The following is a 27,816-nucleotide window of genomic DNA, read 5'->3' as shown; positions in this document are numbered from 1 at the left end:
TATATATTGCGCGGTAAAAATTTTTCCTTTCTTTCCCTGATGTGTACTTGCCATGTTTCATGTGCTGTGGAAACCGCGCGAGGCCCCCGTGGAATCTCTTTAACTTTCGCTTCTATACACGTTTTACGCAGGGAAACTGACAATTCGCCTGTTGGTGTTTTAATGCAAAACCGCAGGCGACGTTTATAGCAATCATAAAAACTTAGGTGTATACGACGCTATGGGAGCAGCGTCGTTCTAAATCTATTTTATTGCCTCACGGCCTTTTTCAACCGCAGTTTCACTACGAAGCGTTAAGTTAAGTGAGTCAAATCGTTTAAACACTCGACTGCTAATTTAATTTACTACATTTTAAATCGATTTAAAAAATTTAAAATAAAGGAGCGATCCTTTTTTCACACAATCTATCATTATGTCAATCCGTCACGATCCCGGAAATAAGGAACTTTCATCTAATCAAGTCTCATGTTTATTCATCTTGCAGACGAGATCATTAAAAAGTATAATTATCATCGAGATATTTCTCACGTACTTAAGTAATTTAGATAAATGTATATATATCAAGAATAAAGAGATGAAAAATACAATACATTGCGAGTATTAAGAGCCATTTCATAAGTTTACGAAAATTATGATTAATTCAAATAAAAAATTTTCGATTAATTTCAGGATAAATTCCAGTTTACAAAATTGTGATAATTTTATGCTTAACTTCTCTTATTAAGTCTAATCCTTTACGCAAAATAGAAATGATGGTCTTCTATCGTACGTGTAACGATAAAGGGAAGAAATAAATAGTGAAACATTCATAAAAATATCTGCTTTATTTTTCAACTCTTCGTGTCCCGTTCGATATATACGACATAGTTATTGGTAATAACAGATATAACTAGGATCATATTTACCTTCCGCGAGGGCAATATTTCTTGGAACATATTTCTTGGAACTTTCAGTTGTAAGTAAATATGGTCCTAGATGTAACGATGTAGCGAAACGACAACGTTTGTATAATAATAAGTATAATAGTAATAATCAGTTGCAGATCTACATATTTTCGATGATCTAATATTTCCAAGGATTCTCCCGACTAAAGAAAGAATTTTATGTATAAAATAAAATAAAATAAAAATATTTAAGAAAATAGTATATTAATATATTTATTTATATTATTTTATAAATAAATCTTGAACTTGAAAAAAGGAATTGAAAACACATCACAGCTTAAGAAGCAAGGCATTTGTGCACCGAAGACTTCTTGACTGTAAAACTTAAACTTAGTTCACTTAGATCTGCCATTGAGTATTAACAATTGTACTATTAACTCTACTATAATAATATCGCGTGTAATATATCGCGAGAGGACACATATTGTTAGATAAGTTTATTGCACCGCTCAATTTTCGATCCTTGTTCCTAAGATTACGATACAAAAGTACTCGCGCCGTCAGCAAAATGAGATTCTCCGAGGTAATCAAGCGTGCGTTACGGAAAAGAAGAGAATGGAAATGTTTCTCTAAATGCCTACGGAAAACTGACTACAAGAGACGCGTCGAAAAAAGTGCGCGTACTTGTCGTCTGCTCGCGTTCTCATGTTGGAGCCGTAACATTGTAACATTAAGTGATTAAGGTGAGCAGTTACCTACTTAAAGTATCTATCTCATTAAAGAGAAAAAAGAAAAAATTAAAGGAAGAAATGTCTCACTAATGTCGGATTGAATGATAAACAAAAGCGGGAGAGGATCAATAAATCGGTGATTCAATGAAATGCGACATAATAGGTGCTTTCCATTTACATCAAAACTCAGATAAATCTCACTTCTGTCTTTCTTCAACATTCATGTTAAAGAAAGACAGAAGTGAGATTTATCTGAGTTTTGATGTAAATGGAAAGCACCTATTAATTAATTTGAAATTAGCGAAAACATAAACTTGATCGCGAATATAAATAAACTATCCAGCCACAATTGTTATATGCAACGCACTAACATAGTGATTTGCGAATATAAATCGGTACTTTTTCTTTCTTTTATTTCGAGAAATATAAAATAAATCTGAGGATAGAAAAGTTGCTGAGTTTGAGCCGCGCATTCTCATTGATTTCCCTTTTCATCATCCTGTCGTCACGCTTTTATATAATCGCCACTCTTCAATCCATAGAATATAGTCTCAAAAATTCGCAGGCGCGTTGGTCACGTGACACATTCTATCACAATTTATCTCTATTATTTTCAGTCATACTCGCGAGAAGATTCCGAACTGTGGAAAAGATTATGTCGCTCCTCCTCGGTAGACGGAACTTTCATGGTTCGAACCGCCCTCGGCACCTTGCTCACTTTACTGAAGTCTCTGCTGATTCCGTTACCACCGGAAATACTGAAAAAGACGTGACATGTTGAATTATCATAATAAAAAAAAATGAATGAAACAGAGGTGTATCAATTATTCGAAATATATGCAAAATATTATTTCTAAATATACAAGTTATTTTTATTGCGATTTGATGGACTGTTGAGTTTGTTATTATTAATATAAAAATTTGTTTTATTTTGATATATTTTCTTCAAACATAAAAGAAATTAAATTAGAAGTAATTTAGAAAAGAAAGAAATTTGATATTTGTAACAAATTAATTCGATATATACACGACATCGGTCTTGTCATCCTCGCTCGACTCCATTTCGTCACTCGGCACCGTGAAGTACGGATTCGCAGATGCTGGTCGAAATTTGTAACCTGTTAGGACGAAGAACGCATAGGTCGCCATTTCTCGAAACGTTTCGTCTAGCCATTGATAATCAAAGCGCACAGTGATCTATAAACGTGAGAGCAATTTGAATCAAAATACCATTCGCGATTGTAATACGTGGCAATCGATGTCATTGTAACTCATAAAACTCAACACATACCTTGAGTATGTACATTATAATTCGGGTGAAATATATATAGAAAACTATCATAATGTAAAAATGCTTGAATAGCATCAGCTTGCGCAAGTTCATAGCTGCTTTATCGCTCGTGCGAGCAGCCTCTTCCAAATGTTTGATGCTCCATACAACCGGAAATAGAATTGCACCGCAACAGGCTAAATCAACGAGTATGAACATATCCCGTGAAGTTTCGCGACGTAAATTACCTACATCGCTTTCTTCGATTATTATTTCAGCTACATTTGCCAATACCTACGAGAAAATGCGCTTTTATTACGATACATGTCTTTTAAAGTCATTATACATTATGTGACAGTTTTATCGAATTCCCAATTTTTGAACATTTTTATTTTAAACAAAAATTATGTGAAAGAGAAAGAAATTTGAAAAATTTCAAAAGAGACATTATGTTAATAAAAAAAAAATTGATATTTTTACCTGCAATGGTATGACCAGCATAAAGAGTTTCTTTTCCTTGTCTGTGAGAATATGCTTTATGAAATTCCATCCGGTGCCGATAAGTACAATAGTAATGAAGAGAACGGCGCCTTTTAGGAGATGAGTAATGTAGTATAAAATCGCCCACGCCTCTACGTGTTCACCCTTGGTCTGAATGAAGTGGTAATTTATACCGTGGAATAACAATGAGAGAGACTTCAGGTACACTAGGACCGCCATTAAATAGTGGATTTTGAATACAGAATGCCTGTTGTAGAAGTAATATATTAACGTTCTATTCTGTGCTAATGTTTTATCATTATGTTTGATATTGCTCTTTTCCTTACTTGCTTTTGTTAAGAATAAACACCCAAAAGCAGCCCGACAAGAAGAAAAGCAGCGCCATTGTAAAGTACAAAGCTGGCAAGGGCATCTCGCCGGCGCTGAGGAAGTTGTCATTATTAATCTCTGCTATTTCCACCTACGAAAGAAATTTCTTCAGCACTGATGAACAATCATCTAATCTCCTGATCATTTCCAAATAATCTTACCGTGAAATCCACGAGCAGCGGTTCCATATAATTATCATAATTTTGACAATTGTGAAAATAGAGATTATACAGGCCCTCTTCTTCTTCGCTTGCCACATACATGACGAAACTCGTGTTGTACGATCTTTCACCTTTCGAGGTTGTCTCCATCGTCATCGGCAATCTCAAACGAGAACACGCGTTGCTCTCTGATCCGAGTTTTGGAACATCACCAAACACGACGGATTTTTCGACTGTTGGACAAAAAGATTTTTATCTGACACTGAGTTTATGAAAAGGTAAGCGAAAGACTCGGTTTCTTTATGGTCTTATTTCATTGTCAGATAAATTTATCGATATGTCACTTGACGACGCAATGCTCCTTCGCGAACGATAATTGAGATGAGATATAGATGTTTACTTGTCAGCGCAAAAAATAGTTACCTAACCGAACCTTCACAAAAATACCTGAGTTTCGCTTTATTTATAAGATCGGGGACAAGTCGTTAATTATAGCATCTCTCATCTGCGATGTTCGATCAACGATATCACTTCAAGACCGGTACGCTCATCAATCATCGTTGAAACTGTCTGTGCGAGAAATGCGCGGAACATACGCCTCGATCGTTCCTCGATGGCTCCTTTATCGCACAAATTCTTTGAATTACATTTATATCAATTTACAGCGTGTTACTTTATGATTATATTTTCAAACATTCTTGAATATATAATCATTTACGATAAATAATTACATTACATTGATATGGTGATCTATCTATAATAAAGGTTCTTTCTTCATTACGCATCACATTTGTTAATATTGCTATCTATTCTTTCCGCATTGCGACGAAATATCTTTTTCATTAAAAACATAATAATTGTTTATTAGATATTATAATAGAATTGTCAGGATAATAATAATGTGTTATATATGACAAACGATTTGCAACGCGAAGGATCATAAGCCAAGTCTCCAGTTTACACCTGTTCTATCCGCGCGTGCTGCAATCGAATTATATCTCTAATATTAGGTCGTGAGGAAGTGTCGAAAATATCTGGCGAATACTGTGATAGTTTATTTTCGATATACTACGTGTATCGCTGATAACATTTACCAGATGCTGTTTTCGCACTTGTCCTAGGCAGAATTTCATTACTCTATCTCTATTCATAGCAAATAGCAACAGTATTTAGATCGGAAATTTTCTAAGTGAATCATGTCTACATCGAAGCAAGTCTATATTGCGCAATGCGCGGAGGCTAAATGAAATATCTTTCGTTCTATCGTAGCATGTCTCTTCGCATAATTACCACGTCTTTAAGCATATGCCAAATGTTGCAACTGCCGCACGCGATTTATTATATTATGCAATGTTATAAAGTTAATTATAAACACTGGTTGCATTACATATACGAGGAATATATCAACGGACCGCCATGAAAATCGATGAAGCATGGATGGGAGAAACGTCGTTGTTTCAACATTTATATTACCTCGCAATCGCTCTCGCATTACTGTGTATGAGGTAGAGATAACTTTACGCATGATTTAATGTGTATACGCCACGACTCACCGTGCGATGCATTCCGTTTTCTCCGTGGAAAGAGCGCGGTATCGCTGAATCTCGCAGATAGCGAGCTCCTCTTTGTTCGATACATCAGCACCGTACTGGAGTCTTTATAAATATGTGCCGCGTGTACATTGCGACTGCAGTTTACTTGCATCCTGTAACAATTTACGAATTATTTCATAAATCCAATTTACTCTTCATCTAGTGCATTCTAACGCTGTCGCGCGCGCGACTGCGCCACTTACGTTAGATTCTTTAAGTCCATGGTAAAATATATAATGGAGCTGTCATCCTTCTGTTCCGTCTTGAAATTCGAAACGTTTTGTAACAGACACCCATCTAGGTGATTGTGCACGTAGGGATTAATAGCGTCGATTAGCGTTCGACCCAAGCTGAAGCCAAACTGCAATTTAGAATAGAAATACCATTTTTAACAATATAAAAATATAACAATATAAAAATTATTTATTTGCGCAAAAAACTATATAAATTTATTTATATATAAATATATATGTAATTTAATATATCCATTAATTTTTCTCTCTTTTTGTATAGAATAAATAAAATGAAATGTGCGTTATATATACAGGGTAGGCCATTTTAATCTACGCACTGAAATATCTCAAAATCCATAAGTTTAAGACAAAAATGTTTCAGACAAAAGTTGTATAGTTTCGAGGGGGACATAAGACGGTGCCATTAGTTTGACCTTGAAGAGTCACCTGAACGTCACGTGAAGGTCACCTCCAATTTTTTTAATGGGACACCCTACATACTTTTACATATTCTTGTAGCTTGCCTCAAGAGCTTTCCAAAACACTATAGTAAAGTATTTTTTCATTGAGTACTTTTTGAGTTATGAGGCTTGAAATAATTTCTTAATTTTACATAAACCGTAAAATATCTTGTAAAATATTCATTTTTCGATTATCTTACCTTAATACTTTTACGTACAAAATAATGAGAGGAATCAACTGGTGTAAAGAAAACACATAGTTGTTTTGAAGAAAAAATATATAATTTGCAATTAACAATTCCATATTTTTTCTTAAAAACAACTATGTGTTTTCTTTACACCAATTGATTCCTCTCATTATTTTGTACTTAAAAGTATTAAGATAAGATAATCGAAAAATGAATATTTTACAAGATATTTTACGGTTTATGTAAAATTAAGAAATTATTTCAAGCCTCATAACTCAAAAAGTACTTAACGAAAAGGTACTTAATTATAGTGTTTTGGAAAGCTCTCGAGATAAGCTACAAGAATATGCAATGACAAATAGTAGGTTCCATTTAAGAAATTGAAGGTGATCTTCATGTGACCTTCAAATAACTCTTCAAGGTCAAACCAATGATACCATCTTATGGCCCCCTTGAAACCATAAAATTTTTGTCTGAAACATTTTTCTCTAAAATGCTTTGTTTCCGAAATAATTGCGTGCGTTAATTAAAATGGCTCACCCTGTATATATATTGTGTAACTGAATGCTTTCAAAGATAAGATAATAATATACACCAGGAAGTTTCATGTGTCAGTTTATATCCTATGTTGAAAGTATGTGTGAACAAGTCATTCAAGTCGAGTCTAACAAGTCGATGACATATATACTAAGCATCCTGGGCGCTTATTTATAAACGCGTGTGGCTCTCGGCGGGACTATCAAAGTACGGAAGATAGAAACAGGTGTCTATCGACAGAGCGACATACATACGCTGTTTGTAATCAAAAATTAATTTGCGACTTAATAGAGTTTTTAATTAAAAGATTAAAATTTTTTTATTTTTTTCATGTTGTAATTAAAATAATGATATAATAAAAGTATGTGAATTATATAGAAATTATAAAAATTCCAGACAAAATGTGTTGCAAAATTATTATATGATTCTCGTACAGTAGTACTGTAATATTTCACTTCAAAAATTCCGGAAAAAAGTTACATCAAGATTTATTTTCCACTTCATAATTGCCCGTTACTCCGAAATTTAAAAAAAAGAAATTAATTCCAAATTTTTCAGAAAGATTTAAATAATTTAAAAATGCATTTAAGTTGCATCTCGTATATTTATTATTAGTATTTATTATTGTAACTCACCACGGCTTTATTCGTACTTTCCGGTGTCAGCTTTTTGTCTGCATCTGCTGGCTCGAACTTGAAATTCGTGAGATTTACAGTTAAAATGCCACCCTTGTAGAAACCGAACGTGCTCAGAGTGATATAATGCCTTCTGTCTTCCTGAAATACAAACGATAACTTAAGCGAAAGGGAATGCATCAGGTAGAAAACGGGAAAGAGGGAACAAAGTACAGCATGGAATAAAGAACCGTTGCTCCAAAACAGTCATGTAGAGATTATATAGTTCGCTCTCATCTTTCGACGAAATATTTCTGAAAAGTTCTTTAATGCATTTATTTGTCCGCAATTTCGCATAAATTAACATAATCCTAACGCAATTCCTTGACAATAAATGTCATAATTTTCACAAAAATTACCATAAAAAATTTTCAATGTAATTATTCAGATATATCTATCAATTATGGCTAATTATAAATATAAGGAATCGATAAAATCAATAATTTTCTCTTTCAAAATGACGTAGTAAAGTAACATGACATATGATGTACTCTGAAATTATGGCGCATGACATTGCCACGAGTGATTTTATAGGATATTATTTTTTCATAATCTTGCATACGATCGTAATGTACGACACAATGCACTATTAACAGGCATCCTTCGCCTTTCATTTCAATTTCCCACAGGAATATTCTGCGACACAATCGTGACACAATCGTCAATCCATCGAATGATTCAACGAACGCTTCGAGGTTTTCTTTTCTTGAATCGCAATTGGGTGTACAATAATAATAATGATAATGATAAATGTCCTTTGGAAAAATCACATTTCCAGTGCAACTAACCCGTATATCCGATTTGTGAATTCTCGCATTCGCCACAGTCACCATCAGCAGAAACGACAGACAAACACGTGCCAGCGTAATAGCGTTCGACCGCATCTTTTCGGTTCTTCTTGCACTCTCACTGATTGTCTCCAGCTGTATCACCGCTTGTGTCACATCACAAGGAATCGGCGCGCGCCGCGTCTAGAACACTTCGCCCTTGCTCATCGATAACTGAGCAGGAACTGAGACCGTCCCGAAATGTTGGAAACATCGGAATTGAACCAGACTGACATGACAGTGCTATGAAAAGGAGGAACGAGCGAATTCGAACCATTAGTGAACTCGACTGGACAACCGTGTTGTTAAGCATGTGTCGTTAGCACAGTAGAATCGTAAGAAAAGAAGAAAACACAACAAACATAGAAGGGAGTTTCGTTGGTTTAATTACATCAGGATTGAGAGCATTCGATGTGTGTTTTTCGATTAATATGACCTTCGACAGTTACAATTCGTTCCTATTGTGTGCTGGTAAGAGTCCAAACTAGTAGCGTCTTCAGAACCGAAATACGATTCTTAACGGCCCTTGACCCCATGTGTTTCTTCTGTAATCGGAGCAAAATAAGAATGTACAGTCATGTTTCCGAAAAAAAAGGAAGAGACGATAAAATATAGGAATATTTGGAACATAGCAGATTATTTAAATAATTGAAGATAAATTAAAAATTGGCAAGTAAGAGCAGATTTTTTAATTAAAAGATAGATATAAATAATTAGCAAAATTTTCATAGTAGAATTTTTTCAACAATTATCATTTTCAAATATAAAATCATACAAATAAATAAGTGGTTTAGAGAATGATTTGAAGATTAAAATAATTAGAAAACGTATGTTTTAGTTCTTATATCGTTCAGCTGAAAAATGTTGATTGTTCTGTTCTGTTTCGTCTAACGCGATTATATTTTTTCACTGATGTCTCAATTTGCAAGACTTTTCGCTAAAACATAAAATTTTACATAAATCATTTACAATAAAAGTAAACGAATATCAGATAAATTCTTTGATTAAGAATTTTTCGAGTGCTTGCTCCGATTTGCAGAACAGGGACGGATAAAGTAAAGTGTACATATGTCATTGTAACTCGAGGGTTATGTTATTAATAGTCGATTTCTTTTGTACAGGAAATCTTTCAGATCCGATATTATGGAAAAGCAACTCGAGGCTCTGAACATCGATGATTCCTTCGAATCGGATCAGGAATCATCGCGTACTAAAATAATCAGGACGTTCAGCTTTCCATCCAGCCAAGTCCATTTTTGCAAAACTTCCAAAGAATTAAAATCACCCACGTTGGATAGGCACTACAGCGAGCAAATATTATATCCGAACATTTACACTAGGTATTATATCTTTTGATTAAAATTAGTTATGAACTTAATGTTGCATTCAAAAATTTAATACATCTATTAACTAAATTTTATTTGCTCGTCTTTATGTCTTTTTAAAAATGTGTATATATTATTAAAAATTGTGTAGAATAACACTATAAATGCACATATTATTTTTTCGTATAATTAAAAACCATAATTTTCGAATAAAGATATTTTTGCAATTAAAACAATTTTTATATAGGCCACAATTGATTAAAATAAAAACCAAAATTTATTAAAATTAATAGTAGTATTTATATTACATTTATCGTTAGTATCGATAATAAAATTTAAAAATATTTTTAAGATAAAACATATGCAAAACATAATGCTTCCGTTTAACGTAACAAGATGATTAAAAAATTGTGACTATTAAAAGGAATAAGATATTTAATAGAGTTAAGTACGTTATTTTTAAAACCGTTATTTTTAAAACTAGGGGGCCGGCATTATTAGAAATGCAAACAAAAAGAGCAGAATATATCTTTTACGACAACAACAAAGTTCCGGAACATTTTTGGCATCCAAGGATCGATAATGTACCATCTATATCCGCACTTACGCCTGTAGACGATCCAGTGGAATATATGGAAATAGAAAAATATCCAGATTCAACGAAACATGATACAACATCGTCCGCACCTATATTAGCAGTCGATCAAACAGAGGTTATGGAAGTAGAAAAATTTATGAAACCTGGGGATCCTGCAGAATGTATGGACCTATCGAAATCGATTTCTATGGAATCATTATCGTTTGCTGCTGTCCAGCAAGCACATACAAATATGTCGAAGTCTGTCTTTGATTTAGAATCCAAGCCTTCGGAAACAAACGAAAATATTACAAAACTGATTCCTACGAGACGAAAATTCAGAAAGACTTGTGAGACTCAAGAAAATAATCCAGATCATATAAATGAAAACAACGAAGACAAGAAACAGAAAAATTATCAGGATACGAAAAAAGAAATCCATTTGAAAAATGCTTCGCAATATTCAAAAATCAAACAAGCACTTTGCATATGTTTTGTAATAATTTTAATATTCGTATTCCTGTTATCTTTGCATGAAGATCAGGATGATAAGCACAGCAATACTTTTGCAACTGCCATTGTAGAATTAGAAAAAGATATTTTCGGTCAAGATCGAGCTGTAGAAATCTTGACTAAATATCTTCAGCAAGATTCACCTTTCTTAAAGGTAATAGCTCTCGTCGGTGGTACCGGTGTCGGTAAATCATACACGGTGGAAATTATAAGAAAGAATTTTTATGAAAAAAGTAGTAACCGTTTTTTTTCTTCGCGCGCCGATTTGTTCGTCTTGGAAAATTTGAGAGAAGGACATTCGTTGGATGTTATAAAATTTGTAAAAATGCATCAAAAGACATACGACAATCGATACGGTACTATATTAGTTGTTTTTAATGTCGAGCAGATGAACGATGACTCGACGCGTAGTATAGATCTGAATAAAAGTATAAACATAATGAAAAATACTTTTGCCGACGCAAATCTCGACATTAAAATTATTCCTTATGAATCCTTAAGCGAGGATGCTTTAGAAAAATGCATTATAAAAATTGCGAAAAATATTAAATTAACTCTCTCTCAAGATCAGATCGCTCTTATTAAACGACAATTGATAGAAAATAATACCGGTTGCAAAGGGGCCTATGGCAAAATTCAGGTGATTGGTAGACAATAAAGAGATTGTACGTAATTATTATAATTATTATATTTAAGAATGATTGATAATTTTTGATAAAAGATGATGTATTTTCTTTACGTCTGGTGAAACGTGTAATCAGTGCGTCGGTAATTATTTCTAAGGTGACAAGATTCCTTGTTCTTTCAACATACATTTTAATCTATAATACTATTTATATATTTCAAAAAGAGAAATACGTTTTTTATAAATCAAAATCTATACCTTTGTAACTAAATAAAAAAATACGAAACATTCGCGAATTATTTTTGCAAAAGAACAATCAATAGTAACAAGCATCACTCTATAGCATCTAATATTCGAGTATTATATACATATCATTATGAAGATTTATACATATGCAATCACGGCGGTCACTTGCTTATAAGTCATCATAAATCCAAATGGTGATTATGGAATAAAATTTAATGCAATCGAGATGCTAATTACACGTTTCATTAGACCTACGCTAAACAACATATCACACATCATCTTTTATAAAAATTATCAATCATTCTTAAATATAATATTGTTAATTACTTTCAAAGAGACAAGACTTAAATCAGTCGTAAAATTATTATTTTACGACTGATAATAATATTTAATTAAATAATATACTCTTTTTCTCCATTTGTATTCTATTATGATAATCTTAATATTTTTATTTACAATTGATAATCTTAAAGATAATTTCTATTGACATTATTTTCCAAGCTTTAAAAATATGGCGAATTGGATTTTCACGTTGCTTAATTAGATCTTCAGTTGATTAAAAAGCCAACTTACACATAATTTATACTCATAATATTGAATATATGATGAATTGTTGTATGCATTGCTTCCAAATTAAACAATATTAATATTATTTATTTATTGTATAGTTAGCATTAACAAATTGATTAGGATTCCCGACATAACATCTTAAATATTTTTTGCTAAAAAATTCTAAATTTTATTCCATAATCATATTTGGATTTATGATGACTTATAAGCAAGAGACTGCCGCCATTGCATATGTATAAATCTTTGTAATGACAGGTAATGCTCGAAGATTAGATGTTATACAGTACTGTGTTGTTACATTATCGATCATTCTTATGCAAAAATCATTCGCAATTGTTTTGTATTTTTTTTATTTAATTATAAAGATATATTTAGTTATAAAGGATTTTGATCTATAAGAGACATGTTTCTCTGTTTGAAGTATATAAAATAAATAGTATTGTAGATTAAAATATATGTAAAAAGCACAAATTAAGAAAAATCTGAACAAAATCTTGAAATAATGGAAAATAAATCCGGTAAAGATGTATAAATCTTCGTAATGACATGTAATGTCGAATATTAAATGCTACACAATGCTGTGTTGTTACTATCGATCGTTCTTATGCAAAAATCATTCGCGAATGTTTCATATTTTTTTATTTAGTTATAAAAGTATAGATTTGATATCTAAAGACATGTTTCTCTCTTTGAAGTATATAAATAGTATTGTAGGTTAAAATGTATGTAAAAAGCACAAATTAAGAAAAATCTGAGCGAAATCTTGAAGCAATGGAGAATAAATTATAAATCCAGTAAATTTAATATAATCAACAAACTGGATTATAAAAAAAAGGTGTATGTCTTAATTCCTTACAAATATATGTATTAACGATTACATTCTGGTTCGAAATGACGAATTTTTTTAAAAAGTATAATTGAATTTATGTTATTTACTTTTTGGAATTATATTTTGCTCAATCTTTTTTATTTTTTGATTCGTGTGTGTGTGTATAATGAGAATTATATATATAAGAAAAACTAGATTACGGATAAAAATTAGATTAGATAGTTGCTACTATATATTTGTACTTTTTATATATATTTATGAATAAATGACTGAAACAAAATATTAATCGTGAGTCATGGTGATAATTTGTTTAAAAAAATATTTCTCTTTAAATAAAATTTTGTAAATAAAAAAAATAATTTAGCATTAGTCATTTGGAAAAAAGTCATATGGAAATCTTTAAATGATAAATTAATATTCGTATAATCAATTTCGTTTGAATGTTATATTGCAACTGAAAAACGAGAAAGTGAATTACATGTTCCGCGAAAATTTTTTTGACTCTGTATTTAACATTTATTCTATAATTAACATTTACTAATATATTTCTTATATATAAGATTCTTGGTTTCGTACATAAATATCATCGCTTTTTGATCCATAATTCTATTTTCTTTTTAATTATGTTTTTGTACATCATCTCACACAACTTAGAAATTAATCAATGTTAGAATTTTGGTAAGAGCACGTTTCTTTTTGATAGAAATGTCACTTATTTGCCTTTTATGCCTTTTAAGTATATGTTGATGAAGATGACTTAATCAAAAGTTATGTTCGTTATGTAATGCTGCAAAATAAGTAGTATAAAAAAATGGCGTTTTTCAGGAATAATATAATATAACAAATTATTCATGTTTCTATTATAGGTCTCAATCAAATAATTAATTACAGTAGAACAATAATGAACACTTTATTCAAAAATTTAATCTAACTTATTAAACATATTTATATTTCTTTATTAAAATTTAATTTTATCACTGCCATTAAGTAATTTTGAATACAAAATGTTCGTATTGCGAAAATATAACATTTAAAATATACCATGCTTTGTTCTGCTATGTTTTATCATTATCTTTTATAATATTGCTATTTTCCTATTTGCTTTTACTAGAAATAAATAACTCAAAAACAACTCGCCGAAAAGAGATAATCGTTTTGAAATCTGAGGAGATCAATAAAATTGTCAACGCAACAATGTTAAAAATTTCTGTTGGTTCTATTTTCTCGAGAACATATGACATCTTTTTTGATTAATATGATTCCCGACACTTGCATTGTGCGATGGTAAAATTATGTTAAGTGACATTTTAAAACCAAATTAATTTTCTTAAGACTCCTGTGTAATCATTGTAGTCATTTGAATAATGTCAAAAACAAGAAATTTTATGAGTTTTATTTTTGCAAAATGCATTGAAAAATATAAATATTTTTGAATACAACCATTAATGTTTAACACAATATCGAATGGTAAAATACGAAGAAAATTCCTTTTTTATTATTTTGTATTAATAAATCCATGTATAATTCATCTGTATATCTGTCTATTTATATATTTTCAGCAAAAATGAATCATATAACTTATCAAGGTCTACAATTTATTATTAATATATTACTAAAAAAAAATTTGCTTGGTATCAAACAATAGATTCATAAAAAAAACTTAGTAAATTCGATGTATTTTGCAACAATAAAACTCATATGATTTCTCGCTTTTGACGTTGTAATCTAATATAGATGCAACAATTAATATTATTAATTATTTAATTTCTCTCTCTGACAATCCAATTTCGCTAAGATTTACATTAATCATTTGCAATAAGATTAAACAAACATCAAATAAATTCTTCATTTAAGAACTTCTCTAATGCCTCCTCCAATTAGTAGAATAGAAAAATAAATAATATATAAATTAATAAATATATATGTCAACTAGATTGTATCCCTCGGTAAGATTCCAAACTCATAATGTTTGCAAAGTCGATTATTCTTAATAATTTGTGGTTTTGTACGTATTTGTAATCGAAATGAGACAAGAGTATAAGTTGCTTTTCAGAAAAAAAAGATAAATATAATAAAAATAATAAAGATATATATGATGAAAAAAGCAGATTTTGTAACAATTTTGGATTCATTTTTTGAAGGAATTTATTTCAAGATTTCAAATATAAAAATCGATGTTTAACAGATTTTCAGAAATGAAACTTTATGACTAATAATAATTTTGAGATGTGAAATGCAACAATTATTACACAAACAAATATTTAAAAAATAATGTTTAAGATAAATAAAAATAATAATAATAATAATTAATAATAATCAAAAATTTGTGTTTACATTGTGTTTATATATTTGATATTTGTCTTTATAGTTGATTTGAAAAGTGATCATTATTTTGTTTTGATTTTAATGCGATTAAATATTTACTTTTTTAAATTTATTTTTTATATTTATTTTTTGATACTTCAATTGGCAACATTTTTCTCTAAGATTTACATAAAACATTTCTAAAATATAAAAAAATATCTAATATTTCTAAATATTTCTAAAATATAAACAAATAAGTAAATTTATCGATTAAAAATTTTTCAAGTGCATGTTCCGATTCGCAGAACAGATATGGACTTATTCAAATATTAATAAAGTATGTAATTTGTTAATTATTAATAAAGTTTGTATTTGTTATATAATTAATATACAATTTGTTATATAATTAATACAACAAATTAATACAAATTTGTTATGTTATTAATTGCCGTCTTTTTTGCAAAAAACTTTTCAAATCTGATATTACGGAAAAAGTAGCTCGAATCTCTGAATATCGATAAATTTATCGACTCAGACGAGTAATCATTGTCTTTTTCCATACCCAAACGTAGACTTATTATTTTGAACTGTGACTTTCGAAGGCCTTTCGATAGGTTTGAGTATGGAGGAGGAGCAGATTTCATCAAATAGGATAGAACACAATAGGTATATACATATATCTCAATTAGAATTACTCGAACTTAATATTGCATATTATATGTGATAATAAAATTTAATACATCTATAAAGTGTTTCAAAAATGATGTCTAAGTCTCTTAAATTAATTAGACAAAACCTTTGTGTTCATATTTTAAATTGCTAAATTGAAAAACGTTCGTTATTTCGTTCTATTTTTGTTTTAGCACGATTATATTTAATTTTTCTAATAACTTAAATGTGAAGGATTTTTCTTTAAGATTTACATTATTTATTTTCAAGACTCTCTAATATCAAATAAATTCGTTGATTTAGTTTCTTGATTGTAAGATCTGATTCGCAGGACAGAAATGGATTTATTGTTATATATTGATACTATGAAAGAAGAGCAGCACGAGCCTCTGAATATCATTTCTGCCGAGTCAGATGAGAAATCGTCGTCTTCTCCCAAGTCGAAGGATTCTGCTGGGTATTATATATTCCTCGATTAGAATTATATCGAATATAACATCACATTCTATGCGATAATAAAATTTAATTATTTTATAAGGTGTTTAGAAAATGATGTCCAAGATGTTAAAATATTTAGAAACTTTGTATCTTTATATCAACGAGTTGAGAAACGTTTACTTTTCTGTTTCGTATCATCTTAACACGATTATATAATTGTTTCAGTGACATCTTAATTTGTAAAATTCATTCTAAAATTTACATTATTCATTTGCCAGGCTGAGTAAATATCAAATAAATTTGTTGACTAAGAGTTTTTCGATTTTATGTTCTGATTCGCACAACAACTACGGAATTATTAATATATAAACATATATCAATGTACCTTGTTATATTATATCAGATTAATGTTTTCTTCGCAGAAGATCTTCTGATCCTGTCATGTTGGAAGAAGAGCAGCATAAACCTCTGAATATCGATAATTATGGCGAGATAGATGAAGAATTGTTATCCGCTCCCATATCAAAAGATTACGCTAGGTATATTCTCCGATTAGAATTACATCGAATATAATTTTGCATAATTCGCATAATATTACATTTTAATATTTCTATAAACAAAATTTTATTTGTTGACTTTTTATTTTTTAATAAATCGAGTGAATCATTAAGAATTGTTTAAAATAAGACAACACCGCGTGTTATTTTCTTAACGAAGACTTATAATTTTTGTGTATAAATATTTTTGCAATTAAAATAATTTCTCTATATAACAGCCTAAATTGTTTTAGATGGAAAAGCAAAACAAAATATTTATTTACATACGTAATAATATTTGCAAATATTTTTATCATCGACAATAAAATATTTAGAGATATTTTTAATAAAGAATAAAAAATTTGAACATTGTTTTTATTTAGCAAAACGCGACGATTAATGGACTAATACATGCAATTAAAAACATAAGATAACAATAAAACAATAACACAAAAATAAGATAACACAAGTCATTAATCAGTGTCTTTACATTTAAAAAAAGGGGCAACATATGTGCAGACTATGCTGCAATTATCAAAGTTATGGAATCATCTATAGTCGAAAAAATAACCTTACTGGAATCATCTTCTATGGACTCATCATCTGCAAAATCATTTCTTTCGAAATCGAACTCTACGGAATTGCCTTTTGTGAAACTACCTCATTCAGAATTGTGTGATAATGCATATGAGAGACATTTTTTATCATTCATTACTGCATACACAGAATTTGTAACACTTTAGAATCTGCAACACTTCAATTGGATAGATATAGATTTACTATTAAAAAATTCAATAAAGTTATAAAACAATTAACAAAATCGTCCTATAATATAATATATATCATTAAATCATTTAATATTGAAATTCAAGACATTATTTGCAAACTAAAATCTGATATTTTGAAAATGGAAAATAATATCAGCAAAATTTGTGAATACAATATAAATTTTAAACAATTTATAGCAAAATACAAAACTCAGATTCAAAAAATTCGAGGTATTGTTCCAGACATTACGATCGAAAGCAGTAAAACCGACAATGAATCGAAAGATAATCAGGATACAAAAAAAGAAACAATTGATGAGACATCATCTGTTTTAAATCTTCTATTTATATCTGCGGACGATCAAATGAAAAAAATGGAGGTGGAGGAATATACGACAAATATTCACGATGATACATCAAATTCATTTGCGCAACCAGATAATGAAACGAAAATTACGGACGATAAGGAATTAATGGATACTACAGAATTTATATCGCAATCAAAGTTTGTGGAACAATTAGCACGGCGGACTTCTGTAGTCACGCGATTTAAATCAATAATTTTTCTTTTTTTAATATTATTACGAATAAACATAATTATTATTATTATTAAAAAACTCATTCCTTCGAAACTAATTATATTAACTGACAAGGCTCGAAAGGATAAGAAACCGGAAGATATTCAAGTTACGAAAAATAAAATTTATCAGAAATGTTCGTCGAAATGTTCGCCGCAATGTTTCACAATCTTATTAATATCATTTCTATTTTTATTTCTACTTTTATTGTATTTCTATTTTGAACTTTCGCATATAGATCAGAATGATAAATGTACTAACATTTTTGAATCTGATGTTGTCGAATTGGAAAAAGAGATACTCGATCACGATAGAACCGTACGAGTTTTAACTGAATATCTTCAGCGAGATACATCACTTTTAAAAGTAGTAGCTCTTGTTGGTGATACAAGTGTTGATAAATCATATACGGTGGATATTATAAAAAAAAGGCTTAAGAGAAGAAACGATAACGATTTCTCATCTTCGCATCCGAACTTTGTTGTTTTGGAGAATTTAAGAGCAGAGCATTCCATAGATGTCATAAACTTTGTGAAAATGTATCAAGAAACATATGGTAGTGAGCAGTTTACCATATTGCCCGTTTTTAAAATTGAACATATTGATAATGATTCGACGCATATTGTAGACATGAACCGGACTGTAAACATTATAAAAGATACTTTCATCGAAGCAAATATTATTAGTAAAATTATTCCCTTTGAACCTTTAAGCGAAGAAACTTTAGAAAAATACATTATAAACACGGCAAAAAATATTAAACAAATCTTTTCCCGAGAGCAGATCAATTATTATAAACAACATTTGATAGACGATAATACAATTGCAAAAAAGCCTATGATTGCTAAACAATGAAGATTATATATAATATTTCCAAGGAAAAGGGATTGTTCAAATTATTATAATGCATCTGATATAATATTCCATTAAACAATAAAAATATTTCCTTTTATATGCATTCTCAATTATAACATGTTGCAATAATTTTAAGTCTATAAATAATTGAAAATATTTTCAAAATTATATAAATACATTAATCCCCAATAAACATGATAACGTCTAAAAACGTCTTAATGACGTATTGTACGTCAATAATATGTTATTAATTAATATATTATACGTCAATATAATGTTAATTAAGACGCCATCATGTTTACTGGATCGTTTCGATACTAGTAAATTATATCGTTAGTTCATTATACTTTTCGAGTTAAAAATAATTTTGATAACTTTGACAATAAAAGAGAATAAGACTGTACTTAAAGTCAACTTACAATTTATAGTTATAATACGTTGATGCGAATGAAATGCGATGATGAAATTTTCGTATACATTATTTGATTTTAATAAAAACGAACGGTGATTTTTGGAGGGAATAATATATTGTTTAGCGTACGTCTGGCAAAACGCATTATCAATGCGTTATTACGCACGGTTAAACAAACATTGATTAGGACTCCCGACATACATAATATCTCGGATTTTACAAAGTTTTATTTTATGATAACATTTGGCTTTATTATGATTTCTAAGTGAGCGACCGTGGTCATTGCGTATGTAAATCTTCGTAATGTCACGTAATGCTAAATTAAATATTAAGCTTTACGCTGCGTTACGTTGTTAACATTCATCGTTCTTAATAAAAAGTCGTTTGCGATTTATTTTTCTTTTTTTTAACTTTAAAATTATAAAATTTGTAATGATTTATTTCTTTATCGTATAAAATAAATAAATTGTTAAATGTGTGCATCAGATTGTTTGTTAAGTGTAATGTCAAAATAATCTGACTGTATTAAATCTTAAAACTATGGGGAACAAACTATAAATCCGATAAATTTATTATAATCAACATTAATAGATTATAAGAGAAGAGCATGTATTTCAATGCTTCATGGATATAGCTATTATAGTTGGTTTATATTCTAGTTTTATATTATGATTTTTGTAAGGAGCGCATTGAATTTATTATTTAATTTTTTAAAGTTATATTTCACATAATCTTTCTATACTTTCAATTTGTAATAATAATAATATATATATGTAAGAAAGTTTCGATTACGCGCAATAATTAGATTGTTTGTTTTTGTTATTTTATATTTGTATTTTATATACATATGTTTGTGAATAAATATTACTAAAATAAAACGTGAAGCGATAGAATGATGTTTGTTTAAAAAAGATGTATTTTTTATTAAAAGTTATGCTATTCAGTTATGTATTTTTGATTAAAAGCTTTTGCTATTCAAATAAAAATAATTGATTTATTCTATAGAAAATAATTATCGATTTATTGAAACTTTTATACGAACACAAATCCTTCAAGATATCTTCTGTCTCTGAATGGTAATTAAACATACGATAATAATAATGAAAAATGTATCGTTTAAAAGAATCATATTTTCAGTGCAATTAATACATATTAGTATATTCAGCATATAAATTTTTAAGTTCACTATAGTCATCATTTGCAGAGATAACAGATAAGCCCACGTCAGTATAACATCAACATAGCAAAATAGAATAAAAAATAATAAAAGAAAACAAATATCGTATATTTATAAGTTTTGTTTTATTCGAGAACAATCAACATATTGATCGAAAAATATTCAACAAAGTTGATCTCTGACAGTTCTAAATCAGATTCTAAATCAGTTTCTAAATCAGATTGTATGTTGGTAAGATTCCAAACTCGTATATTTGCAAAATCGAATTACGATTCTTAATGATTCTTAATGATTCTTAATGAATTCTTTGTGATTTTGTACTTGTAATCGGAATGACAACACTATATATTCACATTTCAAAAGATGAAGGTAAATATAATAAAAATAACAAAGATGTATGTATGAAAAAAAGCAGATTTTGTAATACACTATTCTATTTATTCTTTGAAGGAATTTATTTCAAGACGTCAAAGATAGATAAAAATCGATATTTAGCAGATTTTTCAAAACGAAATTTTGTCACTAATTAGTAATAACATTGAAATTTAAATCGCAAAGATTATCACATAAACAAATAATTTAAAAATGGTGTTTAAGATTAAAATAATTAAAAATTTGTGTTTATATTATATCCGTATATCTGATTTGTGTCTTTATAATTGATTTGAAAAACGTGCATTGCTTTGTTCTGGTTTATCTTCACGCATTTAAATATTTAATTGTATCACACTGATATTATAATTGATAAGATTTTTCTCAGACAGAAGGGGGGAAGCTAATAACATAAATTATTTACAAAACTAAACAAATATCAAGTAAATTTATTGACTAAAAACTTCTCGACTTCATATTCCGATTCGTCAAATAAATATGGACTTATTAATTTCTAAACATATATCAATGTAACTTGTTATATTATTAACATATTGATGTGTTTTCTTCGCAGAGAATCTTTCAAGTCCAATGTTATGAAAGAAGAGCAGTTCGAGCCTTTGAATATGAATAATTCAAATAGATCAGATACGAAATTGTCGTTTCCTCCCATGTCGAATGGTTACGCTGGGTATTATATTTCTAGAATAAAATTATATCGAATATAATTTCGCATTGTATGCGATAATAAAATTTAATATTTCTATAAACAAAATTTTATTTTTTGCTTTTATATTTTTTCATAAATCTAATGAAATATTAAGAATTGTTTAGAGATAATACTGTATATGCGCGTATTATTTTTCTATGTAATATAATTAAAGCTTATAATTTTTGAGTATAAATATTTCTGCAATTAAAACAATTTTTATGAATAGTAGATTAAATTATTTTAGATATAAATGCAAAACCGAAAATTTATTTACATATGTAATAATATTTGCAAATATTTTATTATTGACAATATTTGTATCATCGATAATAAAATTTACAAATATTTTCAATAAAAAATAACGAATGTTGTCTTTATTAAATGCGACGATTAGTGTACTACATATGTAATTAAAAAAGATAACACATGTCATTAATCAGCCTCTTTTCATTTAAAAAGGTGGAACCACATATATGCTGCAACTGCAAAAACTATGGAATGTAATGAGTCATCTAAAATCAAAATAATAAAATCACTGGAATCATCTTCTATGGAATCATCTGCTACGGAATCATTTGTAAAATCGTCTCCGGAATCAAACTTTACGGAATTGTCCCTTGAGAAATCATTTTTGGAATTGTTTAATAACATATGTAAGAAATATTTAGAAATGTTGATTATTGCATATGTACAATTTTATCACAACTTAGAATCTGCAGAATCGCAATTGAAAAAATATAAAATCATTATTCGACAATACATTAAAATTATAAAACAATTTAATGCAAAGGACAAAACTCAAAGTCCAATATTTGGAGATATTAATGTAAATATTACAACCGAAAGCAGTAAAAGCGACAATAAATTAAAAAATGATCCTAATAAAAATGAAGAAATAACTTATAAGACATCAAAATCGGTTTCTATGAAATCAAGTTCTACGGAATCGTCCTATGTTATGAAATATTATAATATGATCATTAAATCATTTAATATTCATATTACAAATATTAGTCGCAATCTGACATCTGATGTTTCGAGAATAGAAAAAAATATAAGCAATATATGTAAATACAATACAGATTTTAAACATTTTATTGCACAACATAAACCTCAGATTCAAATAATTCGAGGTATTATTTCAGACATTACAACTGAAAGCAGTAAAAGCGAATCGAAAGATCAGGATACAAAAAAAGAAATAACTGATGAGATATCATTTATTTTAAATTTTCCATTTATATCTGCAGACGATCAAATGAAAAATACAGAGGCGGAAGAATGTACGGCAAATATTCACAATAATAGATCAAATGAGTTAATGAATAAGGAGTTAATGGATACAGAATTTACATCAAAGAGGAACATTGAGGAACAATTAGCATGGCGGACTTCTGTAGTCACGCGATTTAAATCAATAATTTTTCTTTTTTTAATATTATTACGAATAAACATAATTATTATTATTATTAAAAAACTCATTCCTTCGAAACTAATTATGTTAACCGATAAGGCTCGAAAGGATAAGAAACCGGAAGATATTCAAGTTACGAAAAATGAAATTTATCAGAAATGTTCGTTGAAATGTTCGCCGCAATGTTTCACAATCTTATTTATATCATTTCTATTTTTATTTCTACTTTTATTGTTTTTCTATTTTGAACTTTTGCATATAGATCAGAATGATAAATGTACTAACATGTTTGCATCTGATGTTGTTGAATTGGAAAAAGAGATACTCGATCATGATAGAACCGTACGAGTTTTAACCGAATATCTTCAGCGAGATACACCACTTTTAAAAGTAGTAGCTCTTGTTGGTTGTACAAGCGTTGATAAATCATATACGGTGGATATTATTAAAAAAAGGCTTAAGAGAAGAAACGATAACGATTTCTCATCTTCGCATCCGAACTTTGTTGTCTTGGAGAATTTAAGAGCAGAGCATTCCATAGATGTCATAAACTTTGTGAAAATGTATCAAGAAGCATATGGTAATGGGCAATTTACCATATTGGCCGTTTTCAAAATTGAGCAACTTGATGACGATTCGACGTATAATATAGACATAAGCCGAACTATAAACATTGTAAAAGATACTTTCATCGAAGCAAATATTATTAGTAAAATTATTCCCTTCGAACCTTTAAGCGAAGAAACTTTAGAAAAATACATTATAAACACGGCAAAAAATATTAAACAAATCTTTTCCCGAGAGCAGATCAATTATTATAAACAACGTTTAATAGAAGATAATAAGAATTAAGCAAGGTTAAGCAAAAATGCTTATGATTGCTAAATAATGAAAATTATACATAATTTTTTTTCAAGGAAAAGAAATTATTCAAATTATTATATTGCATCTAATATATATGTAACAATATTCGATTAAACAATATGTATTTCTTTCTGTATGCATTCTTGATTGTAACATGTTGCAATAATTTTAAGTCCATAAATAATTGAAAATATTTTCTAAATTTTATAAATACATCAAATTGCGTTTCGATATTGTTAAATTATTTCGTTAGTTCATTATTCTTTGCGATCCAAAAAATAAATTTGATAATTTGAATAGAAAAAAGTAAGACTTAATTTTGCTAGTTAACTTCCAATTTACAATTATGATGATCTAATGTGAATGAACGCATAAAGAATTTTTTACATTTTTTATAGATTGTACGAAAAACGAACGGTGATTTTTGGGATAATGTGTATATATTGTTTAGCGTATGTCTGGCAAAACGCATAATCAGCGCGCTGTTACGCGATGTTAAACAATCTCACATTAATTAAGACTCCCGACATACGTAATATCTCGGACTTGGCTAAGTTTTATTTTGGATTTATGACGATTTATAAGCGAGCGACCGCGATCATTGCGTATGTACAAATCTTTGTAGTGACACGTAATGCTTCATTAAGCTTTACGCTGCGCTATGTTATTATCATCGATCGTTCTTGTACAATTAGAAAATCGTACATAATTATTTCATTTTTCGTAATTATTTCGTAATTATTTTATATTATAAAATTATATAAATAACAATATCACAGGGTTGGTTTGATATATATAAAAGATGTGTTTTTATGTAGATAAATAATTTGTAGCGTATATTAGGATGTTCATTGAATGTACGTGAAAAGAGAAAAATCATAAATTTTTTATTATAATTTGGAATAAAATTACTCGCTTTTACCGAAAAATCACATTACTTTTTGTTTGGGAGGAAATATTTAACCAACAATCGTTTTAACGATTAATTAAAATTGCAATGATATATTATCATTTTACGTATGTATATATCTTTCCATGCTAACGATTACGAGATATTCACTCACTTTTTTATCAACAAAATTGTTTGAAAGCAATATGTAATACGATAAATTTCAGCTTATTTATATAATATTATCATTTTTCTACGTTCGGATAATAATTATTTTTTAGCTCGAACGCATTTTTTGTGCAAAGATATCGTTTAATTAATTGGTAATCATGACAGTTTTTTTCACAAATGACAATAAAGTAGAAAGTAATTTTGAATGTACCTTATACACACACACACACACACAAACATCTATATACACAATTGTTCTATCAATTTTTCATTATGAAACTCACATGCAAAGACAATTAACTGATCAACTTTTTAAGTCATTTATTTCGATTTTTAATATTATTTGTATAAAATTTCAACGAAACATTATTACAGCAACAATCCGCATAATTTATATGCTAAAAGATACTGTGAGATATAAAAAACAGAATCATCTGATCAGATAAAAATCAGTAAAATATATCATTAAAATTACAGTAGATCGAATGCACGTATCATATTCATCAGATCGGATATCTGTCAAATACAGTCCGATGCTTTATATCATATGAAATAGAATGAATAGAAAGATGTATGTTGCGTATCAAATATATATCATCACAAATTTTAACATGGTTTGCAATGTTTCATAACATAAATTATTTGCGTTCTTTCCTTATTATTTTAATTACATTTGTCAATAATTATGAAAAAACATACTTCTGTTATTGCATTATAGTTTCATGTTTTTATGTACATATATGATAGCTTAATTTGCCGAATAGCTTCAATTCTTAAACATTTTTCATATAAATTGAGATGTAAATATAATAGTAGAAAATAACTGATATTTTTATTTGTAACGATATGATTAGCATAAAGAGTGTCTTTTCGATGAGATTGTTTTTTATAAAGTTTTATCCTATATCGAAAAATACCATAGTAATGAGAAGAACAGCATATTTCAAGAATAATGTAACGAAAAGTTGATTATACTTCTACCATTGGTTTGGATGAAGATTTATACTGTGGAACAATGAAAATGATACAGAAAGATTGTCATTAAGTAGTGAATTTTGAATATAGAATATTTATATTACAAAAGTAACACATTTACATTCTGTTCTGCTATATAATGCTTTATCATTATATTTTATAATACTGCTATTTTCCTTATTTATAAATAATTAAAAAACAATCCATCAAAAAGAAATAATCATTATGAAGTATAAGAGTGATAAAAGCATTTTATTGCTGCAAAAAAAATCATCATTATTCATCTCTTTACTATCTTTATTAATTAAAAAACTAATTATAAATTTAACGAATTGAAATCAATTATTTTCTCTTCCAAAATTACATAATTAAATAATGTGATATATTATGTTTCCCAAAATTATCGAAAATTATGCGCAATGACATTGCTACGAATGATTTCGTGCAATTTTATATTGTTCATAATCTTCTATGAATGTGGTAATAATATATAATATACATGAATATATAATATACAGTATATACATTTTGTACCCTGTCTTTCAAAAGATTATTCCGCTACACGATATAATAAACAATAAACGATTCGATAAAAGCAAATGCTTCGAGACGCTTTCTTTCTCTGAATTGCAAATAGATAAGCAAATAGGATATTAAAAATAATAATGATAAATGTGTCGTCTGTAGGAATTGCATTTCCAGCTTAATTAAATCATACATCCAACTTCTAAAACTTTGCGATCGCCACAATCTCTATCAGCGGTTGCCATAGGCTAGTACGTGACAGCATAATAATTTTCGATTGCATTACTTCGGCTCTTCTTACACTTTCGCTAATTGTTTCGAGTCATAAAAAAGTGTGTTGCATTAATTTTTACCAGCTGATACTCGAGCAAAAATTGAAATCCTCTTGAAACATTGGAAATCGAAATCAAATATGATTGTATAAAAAAGGAACGAATGAATTCGGACCGTTGGTAAACACGATCGAACATATTATCAAACACATATCAACACGGTTGTCAACACAGAAGAACTCGAATAATAAAAGAAAATAGCAAACGTATCAAAGACTTCTGTTAGTTCTATTGTATCGAGAAGACTTGTGAGACATATTTCTTGATAAATGTGATTATCGACACATATAACTTGATTGCATTTTGTACTGGTAAGAATGTGTGACATTTTAAAACCAAATTACAATTCTCCTTAAGACTCTTGTGTATTCATTGTAGTTATTTGAAATATAAATTTATATGTATTAAAGTATAAATGATACGAAAAATTTTATGCGTTTTATTCTTGCAAAATATATTGAAAAATATAAATATTTTTTAATGTAATCACTCGTTTTTAACAATATCGATTAGAGAAATACGAAAAAAATTCCTTTTTAATAATTTTGTATTAATAAATTATGTATATATTTTTCAGGGAAAATGATCCATATGAGAACCTTATCAAGATTAACAGCTTATTATTTACTAAAAAAATTAAAACAAATGTCTTTTATATTATTTTTATATTATCAATGTAACTTCTATGTAAATAAATCTATCAATGTAAATAA

General features: G+C 28.7%; 5 protein-coding genes across 16 annotated transcripts in view; 4 read left to right on the top strand and 1 right to left on the bottom strand.

Moving 5' to 3' along the window:
* Positions 1-27,816, top strand: part of LOC145967058 (uncharacterized) — a 150,436-nt gene that overhangs the window by 112,139 nt on the left and 10,481 nt on the right. For 2 of the 6 annotated variants that reach the window (XM_083091670.1, XM_083091668.1), the window contains exon 1: positions 27,690-27,750. The exons of 2 other annotated variants lie outside the window; for them this stretch is intronic. In XM_083091670.1, the coding sequence (XP_082947796.1) occupies positions 27,695-27,750 (56 nt within the window). In that variant the 5' untranslated portion in view covers positions 27,690-27,694. Of the gene's footprint in view, positions 1-26,847; positions 27,415-27,494; positions 27,586-27,689; positions 27,751-27,816 lie in introns of those variants that run through there. 2 more of the 6 variants (XM_083091673.1, XM_083091669.1) reach the window with 2 other exon arrangements.
* LOC145967063 (protein GPR107) lies at positions 806-8,624 on the bottom strand. The gene is made up of 10 exons (XM_083091686.1): positions 8,390-8,624; positions 7,563-7,703; positions 5,712-5,869; positions 5,470-5,621; positions 3,917-4,149; positions 3,713-3,846; positions 3,366-3,633; positions 2,907-3,179; positions 2,643-2,812; positions 806-2,373 (listed from the first exon to the last, which is right to left on the bottom strand). Exons 1-10 carry the CDS (start codon positions 8,483-8,485, stop codon positions 2,229-2,231), a joined length of 1,770 nt encoding a protein of 589 aa, XP_082947812.1. The 5' UTR covers positions 8,486-8,624; the 3' UTR covers positions 806-2,228.
* On the top strand, positions 8,449-13,553 carry LOC145967065 (uncharacterized). 4 transcript variants are annotated; one of them, XM_083091689.1, is made up of 3 exons: positions 8,449-8,899; positions 9,550-9,768; positions 10,238-13,541. In XM_083091689.1, exons 2-3 carry the CDS (start codon positions 9,572-9,574, stop codon positions 11,499-11,501), a joined length of 1,461 nt encoding a protein of 486 aa, XP_082947815.1. In that variant the 5' UTR covers positions 8,449-8,899; positions 9,550-9,571; the 3' UTR covers positions 11,502-13,541. The 4 variants fall into 4 exon arrangements, with proteins under 4 accessions (XP_082947815.1, XP_082947819.1, XP_082947817.1 ...); XM_083091693.1 differs by lacking the exon at positions 8,449-8,899 and adding an exon at positions 8,906-9,097 and having other exon boundaries at positions 10,238-13,553; XM_083091691.1 differs by lacking the exon at positions 8,449-8,899 and adding an exon at positions 8,906-9,101 and having other exon boundaries at positions 10,238-13,550.
* Positions 15,360-24,986, top strand: LOC145967059 (uncharacterized). Of its 4 annotated transcripts, none has more exons than XM_083091675.1 (5): positions 15,360-16,083; positions 16,418-16,543; positions 16,950-17,063; positions 21,796-21,912; positions 22,393-24,986. In XM_083091675.1, the coding sequence occupies exons 1-5, from the start codon at positions 16,040-16,042 to the stop codon at positions 24,197-24,199; spliced, it is 2,208 nt and encodes a 735-aa protein (XP_082947801.1). In that variant the 5' UTR covers positions 15,360-16,039; the 3' UTR covers positions 24,200-24,986. The 4 variants fall into 4 exon arrangements, with proteins under 4 accessions (XP_082947801.1, XP_082947800.1, XP_082947803.1 ...); XM_083091674.1 differs by having other exon boundaries at positions 16,947-17,063; XM_083091677.1 differs by lacking the exons at positions 21,796-21,912; positions 22,393-24,986 and adding an exon at positions 17,563-17,809 and having other exon boundaries at positions 16,947-17,063.
* On the top strand, positions 17,968-19,307 carry LOC145967066 (uncharacterized). Its single transcript, XM_083091694.1, has one exon. The coding sequence runs from the start codon at positions 17,968-17,970 to the stop codon at positions 19,258-19,260; it is 1,293 nt and encodes a 430-aa protein (XP_082947820.1). The 3' UTR covers positions 19,261-19,307.

Source organism: Camponotus vicinus, unplaced genomic scaffold (assembly GCF_025532165.1).
Source record: "Camponotus vicinus isolate PSW18456_S1 unplaced genomic scaffold, iyCamVici1.0 SCAF_2, whole genome shotgun sequence".
In the NCBI taxonomy this organism is placed as follows: Eukaryota; Metazoa; Arthropoda; class Insecta; order Hymenoptera; family Formicidae; genus Camponotus; species Camponotus vicinus.
This window is presented reverse-complemented; position numbering and strand designations above follow the sequence as displayed.

Excerpts from the sequence above, each read along its gene's own strand:
- LOC145967063 (XM_083091686.1), bottom strand. The coding sequence starts at position 8,485 with ATGCGGTCGAACGCTATTACGCTGGCACGTGTTTGTCTGTCGTTTCTG. Across the intron at positions 3,847-3,916 it reads CGCTGCTCGTGGATTTCACG|GTGGAAATAGCAGAGATTAA; the intron begins GTAAGATTATTT and ends TTTCTTTCGTAG. Across the intron at positions 3,180-3,365 it reads TGCTGGTCATACCATTGCAG|GTATTGGCAAATGTAGCTGA; the intron begins GTAAAAATATCA and ends ATTTTCTCGTAG.
- LOC145967065 (XM_083091693.1), top strand. The coding sequence starts at position 9,572 with ATGGAAAAGCAACTCGAGGCTCTGAACATCGATGATTCCTTCGAATCG. Across the intron at positions 9,769-10,237 it reads TATCCGAACATTTACACTAG|GGGGCCGGCATTATTAGAAA; the intron begins GTATTATATCTT and ends TTTTAAAACTAG.
- LOC145967059 (XM_083091674.1), top strand. The coding sequence starts at position 16,040 with ATGGAGGAGGAGCAGATTTCATCAAATAGGATAGAACACAATAG. Across the intron at positions 16,544-16,946 it reads AAGTCGAAGGATTCTGCTGG|AAGATCTTCTGATCCTGTCA; the intron begins GTATTATATATT and ends TTTTCTTCGCAG. Across the intron at positions 21,913-22,392 it reads ATGTCGAATGGTTACGCTGG|GTGGAACCACATATATGCTG; the intron begins GTATTATATTTC and ends TCATTTAAAAAG.
- LOC145967066 (XM_083091694.1), top strand. The coding sequence starts at position 17,968 with ATGGAAAATAATATCAGCAAAATTTGTGAATACAATATAAATTTTAAA.